This window comes from Vigna radiata, chromosome 7, assembly GCF_000741045.1.
Source record: "Vigna radiata var. radiata cultivar VC1973A chromosome 7, Vradiata_ver6, whole genome shotgun sequence".
NCBI classification, from domain to species: domain Eukaryota; kingdom Viridiplantae; phylum Streptophyta; class Magnoliopsida; order Fabales; family Fabaceae; genus Vigna; species Vigna radiata.
In genome coordinates this window covers 27,713,662-27,720,320 of record NC_028357.1, presented here as the reverse complement: position 1 = coordinate 27,720,320, position 6,659 = coordinate 27,713,662, and the positions used below count along the sequence as shown (strand labels likewise).

The window sequence follows — 6,659 nt, the reverse complement described above, 5'->3', positions numbered from 1 at the left end:
TCTATTATTCATATTTTCCTGAAAAAAAGAAACGAAGAATAGGGAGGAGTTAAACTCTTTCAGAAACAACCAAATACATGTAGCTGGAAGAGTGAAAGAGGTTGAAAGAATGGTGACAGATGCTTCACTTCCGTATCAACGTAAGAAAGAGAATTTCTACACAATAATCCAAAATCACACTCATTAATTCTCTTTATAAATGAAAGTTGTCTCAGCCTTCCCACTTCACTCAGACACAGTGAATCAACTTTTGCTGCTCAATTCCCTGTTTCTGCAGATCTACTGGGTATCCTCTTCTCTCTATCCTTTTTTATATGCAATTTACTGATTTTGTTCATTTTTTTTTTCTTTTCAAAATGGGTTTTGACATCTACATGCATGCTTTATTTTCTGTTCATCTGGACATTCATCGTTCTGATTTTACTGATAAAAAAGCTGATGATTTATTTTTTTTTAGTTTTTCTATTAATCGATTATGTGGGGTTTTCGATTGTCAATCATGTTTTTTAAAGAAAAATAAAGTTTTATCGCTTAGATTGAAGGATACTATAGTTCTATTATATATAGATCAAAATCATATTTAATAAAATTTAGATCAAACTACCTGATTACTTTTGTTTTTTATGTTTATTTTACTTGTCTATTTTTAAAGAGAAATTCTCGTTTTTCAACATAAAGACGTTTTTTTCTTTTTTTATAAACAATATGTTTTTTATGTTTAAATAATAAAATTGAGTAAAAGAGACTCTAAGATGGTAGATCAGGATTGGCGCAATGTCACTCGATTTCCGAAGAAGATTTTCTACGGTAGGAAAGATATATAAATTTTATGTTTTGATTTTAAAAAAAAATAATAATAAAATGTCGGAATGAAAACAAAGTAGTTATTGAATCATGACTACAGGATTTAATGAAATTGGATTATGATCTTATATAATTATATGTGGTTTCAATCCTTAGTCATGAACTAATTTCTTTCCTTTAAAATTAAGTCTTATTTTTCTGGTTGACCAAAATTAACTTAATAGGTCGTTTATTAAAAGATTAAAATGATTTTAATTTTTTAATTGTTAATAAAAATTATAATTAGTTCATTTACAAAAATTTAGACTAAATTAATCTTTCATTTTTATTTAGTTATTTTAATTAAATTTTATTTGAAATTAACATTAAAAAAAATTGTGTCAAACAATATAAATAATTCAAACACGAAAGAGATGACATCACGACGAGACCATAACAATGGCGGTGTAGCGGTTCAACGACGGTGGAGACACAAAGGAGACGACACCACAACGAGACGATAGCGATGCAGTGACGGTGCAGACACGAATGAGACGACACCACAACATGACGACGATGGCGGTGGTGGAGCAGCGATGGTGCGGAGAGGAACTTCTTTGGAGGCGCAAAAGGGAAGAGGAAGAACACTGCGCAAGAAAATACGTTCGTGTTTAGTGTTCTAAATTTGAACTTACACAGAGGCTATTACTTCGGTTAAGGAAAAGAACTGAGGCATATACTCCTCAGAAAATATTGGAAAAAAATTTCAAAATGCCAAATTTGAAATTATTTCACACTATATGCATCGGTTCGTGGTTAAATCGATGCAAAAAGGCCCTACAGCATCGGTTCTACTAAGAACCGAGGCAGTATGTCTTATTTCGAAAAACCTGTCACGTGAAAAGACTGATTTGCAGTGAAAGGCAAAGTTTTCTGCTTTGGTTAGTCAGAGAACCGAGATAATATACCCCTTTAAATATCGGTTTCTAAGCAACCGAAGTATATAGTTTCACTAAAATTACAAAAACGCCACCGCGATTTGATACGCTTCGGTTTTTTATAACCGAAGCGTATATGATGCATTAAAATCCACTTTTTTTTACTAGTGTAGGTAAATAAAAATGAATTTATTCCCATTAAATAATCTAAAAATTGTGAAATCAAATTTTTCAGATAAAAGTATATTATTATCTAAATTAAATGTAGACATTTTTTTTTCTTGTTTGATTTTGATTACACAAAATTAAAGTTTAAACCTGTCTGAATTACAGGTTTATAAAACATGTGAATTTTATAAAATAATAATTATATTTAAAAAATAAAAACAAATAATAATGTATTTTAAAACACATATGAATATATTGTATTTCTTTATATCAGATGATTAATGCGCCTTAATGATGGACATAGAACTAGTAGGGAAAGAAAAAAGTTGTATAGAGGGCATTCTGTCAAGTTTTTGACGAGTTTTTTGTTTTCATGTTTTTTAAGTAAGTATTTATTTAATAAACAATGAGGTTTTCAGTTTCTGTTTTTTTAATCTTTTTATTTCAAAAATAAGTAATTTTCTTCTTATTTTAATAAGTAAATATTCTTTGCCTCTTAAATAAATAGTTATTTTAAAATTATTTATTCTAAAAATATAAGTTTAGTTTAAAAACAACTTATTCGGACCTGTTTTTTTGTACTTAACATCGTGTGTGGGCACATAGCTTTGGGATTTCCTATGTGTTATTAAGAAATATATTATTACTTGTCGCAAGAACATATCTCCTTCATATACACGTAGTTGTATATTTCTATCCATACACTGTGTCAGCTTCAATTATTATAAAAGTTAATGAATGATCTATAGAAGATTTTATATACCAAATTTAAGACATTTATTATTATACTAAGAGCTCGAACTGGTGTTAAGAAGATTAAAAATACTTCCAACTGGGCATCGTAGTTTATAGGCTTTCGTTCATCTAAAAATATATTTGTATATTCATAGTTTACATACAACATTTGTTCAAATGTGTTGGGATATCATTTATCAGGTGGGAACAGATTAAAATTCTCTGTCCCTGTTTCTTAAGATTTTTTTAATTAGAGATATATAATTCAATCTATTATAGGACTGCGCATGAAATAGTTCTTATATTTACAGGAATTTAAAATATATTCAATCCATTTTAAGATTTTTTTTTCCAGTGATGCATTTAAAATACCATTTTGTTTTGAATAGGATAAATGATAATCATTTCATGGAGAAGCTGCTGCTTTGCAGCAGTGCCACTTATAGCATAATAGTCATGAGTTAAGAATTTTAATAGTATTTTCTTTGGATTGATGCAGGTGTAGTGACTTTCGGAACAATGAATCCTGAAGGTGAAATCATTCCTCTATCGAACATTTTCTTTGTGAAAACTCTTTAATAATTTGATGTTCTTTTGTTGAAGGTGGCGGCTCAGTTGGAGAAGCTAGCGAAAACAACCAAAATGAGGAAGGGCTCATTGAAGAAGGACTTGGTGAGGCAGAAGTGAATCTCCCTGAACAAGGTGAAAACAACAATGGTGCTCCTCTTCATGAAACCCTTAATGCTGTAGCACTGGATTCTAACATGTCCTCTTCAAGCTTCCATGTTGGAAGCAGCTCGAACACCGCGAACATTCCAAGAAAAAGAAACATGTGGAGTTCTGGACAATTTTACCAGGGTGAAAGTTCAAACATGGGTCAACAACAGACAGGAGAGCCTAAAAGGCTTGCTACTGAGTCTGGGGTTGGAGCTAACAACATTAATGTGAGCCAACCCAATACAGGAACACCCATTCCACCACCCAATACCGGTGCTAACAGAAACGAGAATACTGATACTGGGAGAAGAGCTTCTAATGCTGCACATCCTCACCAACGCTTACGTTCTGTTCAGCCTACATCTTTTCCGGGTACTGCTACCACCACTGTGAGCGGTGTAACCGTGAGGACTACCCCTCTCAGCCGCTGTCCTCACCCAAGAGTTGATATTATAATTCCGTTTTATGAACATGGTAGCACTTCAACTAGGGCTCCGCCACAGGGCACACTAGGAATGAACCATTATGCTGCAAGAAGCAGTTCCCGCACTCAGAACAATCAAACTTCTCAGCAAACACTACCATCTGCACTTCCACCCAATATTATTTCTCCTGAGATGAGAGCAAGGCTTCCGACTGAGGTACGCTCAATGCTTTTACCTTCTTACTAGCCCTAATTTTTAGTCTCACTTTACACACCCTGACAGTCGGGTCTTTCCCTAGAGGTTTATATATCACAAACATGCAATTAACTACTTAATTTATTTATCACTCTATATTAAACCGTAAGTGTCAATGCATGCTTATCTTGTTTATTATTGTTAAAATTCTTTGTGAAAACAGTGAGATGATTTAGTCATAAATTCTCAGTCCACATTATAATGCACACTCATGAAAGCTTATTTCTTCAACAACTAGTCTTATATTTCTTTATTTTTTTTTCTATACCATCCATGACAACAGAATTACATTATCGAGTTTCCTTAATTCAGTCAAGAAAATTTCTTGTATAATTAAAATCAACAAATTTTGATGCATTAAAGTCGTATATATATGTTGACTGATTATTACACATTTTGAACATACTTTTAAATTGAAAACAGTATCACTCTTTCACTTTGGCGATTCCTTTTTTTTATTTGCCGTATAAACTTATCTGGTAACTAATTTAGCTTTTTTGTTTATATATACATTATTTATTTATTTTTTTCATACAGGTTCGAGCTATCTTGGATGTTCTAAGCAATGGTGGCGGTCTAATCTTTGAGGTAGACTTTCTACAATTTTGTAATGTATTTTCACAAATATATGATGGAACAAGTTTAACCTTAAGTATATCGTGTTTTTAGAACATTTTATAACGATTAACCGAGATACCTTTCAAAACCATTTTGACTTATGGATGCTATAAACATAACTTATCATAAAAATAAATAAATATTGTAGACTTGTTTTTTCATTTTTACACCATAATTTTTATCATTTTTCTTTTTATTCTAACCATATATATTTATCTCATCTATCACGTTCTTTCTACTGTTTTTTTTTTCTTTATTTTCTGTTTTTACTCCTCAAACCTGTATTACTATAGTATCCGGATGAGGTCATTAATTAATATTCAATGTGTCTTAGGGTTCATAATGATATTCGGTTTGCTTTTAAATTTGTCACTTTTAATAATTGTAATTAAACAAAACATGTCTTCTGTCTATATCCTGTGAGACTTGATGTTCCTTTACCATTCGTGTTACAGAGGTATGAGATGGAGTCACTAATATTATATACACGCCTTCATTTTCTGATCTATGTTTTTAATCTCTTTTCTAATTTATCTCATGTTATCTTCTTTTCATAACATATATATCTCTCTTTATTTTTTTTTTTTACTCTTCTTCTGTTTATATAGTGTACCCTTCCTATATCTCATCGTAGTAGATAGTAGCGCTTGTCTTTTTCATTCATGTTTTTTAAATTCTAGTTCGCGGGGAAGCAATTATTCACACTTATTTTCCTAGTGAGGAGTAGATTTCATTGTAGTTTAGAATAATATACTTGACATGATTATTGCTCTAAAAATTCTTATTTGAAGCAGATAGAGAACCCTGAACCATCTACAGGACTAAGTCTCCAAACGATCATGCAGCACATGGAGCGTGAGATTTTGGTGGATGTTGATGGAGATGGCTCGCTAGAGCATCCACAAAGATGCACCATCTGTTTGGTGAGTTATGATACACTTCCATTCATAGTCATTTGGAGAGATTATCTCGGATACATTAAATTCTTTAATGATATTTTAGAAGATAAATATTTCCACATCTCATTTCTACCATCCTATTGGTAAGATAAAACTTTAGAAGCTGAAGGAAATGTGTAAAAATTGGGAGTAGTTAGAATGTTTTGAGAAAGAGAAAAACTTATTGTAATATCGAGTGCTTTTAATTTTGTTTGACTTGATTATTTATAATTCAATCACTCATATTTATACTAACAGTACATTCTCAATCAATAATTAGGATCTTATCACTATAATATTAATCAAAAAGTTATTCATTCTCTAAAACTTTATAAAATATTTCTAGATTCTAAACATTATTAGGACTTGTCTAGAAACATATTATAGATAAATTACTTTTTAGATATTTTTATATTTCATTCTAAAATAGTTTTAAATAGAATTTTTTTAGAATTATATTTAGGTCTTTTCTAATCTTCAACTTTTATCTTATAGGTCCAAAACACAAAATTAATTTATCATTCCAACATCTATTAACCAGTTAGACTATTATTTTCTGTGATATAAATAGTATTCTTTTCTTCTTAGGTCACTATTTTCTTAACTCTCTTTTTTTTTTTGTGAAAATTGTGTTCATGTTCATATCTTTTACCTTCCTTTTACAATTTTGTTTCCATCTATAGGAAGACTTTGACAAGGGATCGGAAATCGGGAAGATGCAGTTATGTGATCACAAGTTTCACTTTGATTGCATCAAACAGTGGCTCCTGCAGAAGAACCTTTGCCCCGTGTGCAGAAGAGTTGCATTGCAAAGGCATCTGACCAGCCCAAATGTAGAATATGGTTATTTCTTTCTTTAATGGTGTGTTCGGAACATATGAATTGAAATCGGTCGGAAGAAGAAGAGACGGTTGTTTGGAAGAATAGAATTATGAATTGATAGAATAAAGTGGATTCTATGCAAAATAATTTCACCAAGTTTGATGGTGGAAAATGAACAAACTTTTTTATTCGTTTATATATGGAAAACTTCATTATCTATGTTTAAATTTCACTTATTGATAAATTTGATATATATGTGG

The 6,659-nt window shown here is 31.0% G+C and overlaps 2 protein-coding genes across 2 annotated transcripts; both read left to right on the top strand.

Moving 5' to 3' along the window:
• The first annotated feature begins 242 nt into the window (after window positions 1-242).
• Window positions 243-4,026, top strand: LOC111242141. The gene is made up of 3 exons (XM_022784493.1): window positions 243-286; window positions 3,124-3,156; window positions 3,228-4,026. Exons 2-3 carry the CDS (start codon window positions 3,144-3,146, stop codon window positions 4,010-4,012), a joined length of 798 nt encoding a protein of 265 aa, XP_022640214.1. The 5' UTR covers window positions 243-286; window positions 3,124-3,143; the 3' UTR covers window positions 4,013-4,026.
• A 573-nt stretch (window positions 4,027-4,599) lies between these two features.
• On the top strand, window positions 4,600-6,466 carry LOC106766256 (probable E3 ubiquitin-protein ligase ATL45). The gene is made up of 3 exons (XM_022783052.1): window positions 4,600-4,609; window positions 5,434-5,562; window positions 6,261-6,466. The coding sequence occupies exons 2-3, from the start codon at window positions 5,479-5,481 to the stop codon at window positions 6,435-6,437; spliced, it is 261 nt and encodes an 86-aa protein (XP_022638773.1). The 5' UTR covers window positions 4,600-4,609; window positions 5,434-5,478; the 3' UTR covers window positions 6,438-6,466.
• The last annotated feature ends 193 nt before the right edge of the window (window positions 6,467-6,659 follow it).

Bases quoted from the DNA above. Each gene is read 5' to 3' on its own strand.
- LOC106766256 (XM_022783052.1), top strand. From the start codon at position 5,479: ATGCAGCACATGGAGCGTGAGATTTTGGTGGATGTTGATGGAGATGGC. The intron at 5,563-6,260 runs GTGAGTTATGAT...TTCCATCTATAG, and splicing joins AAAGATGCACCATCTGTTTG to GAAGACTTTGACAAGGGATC.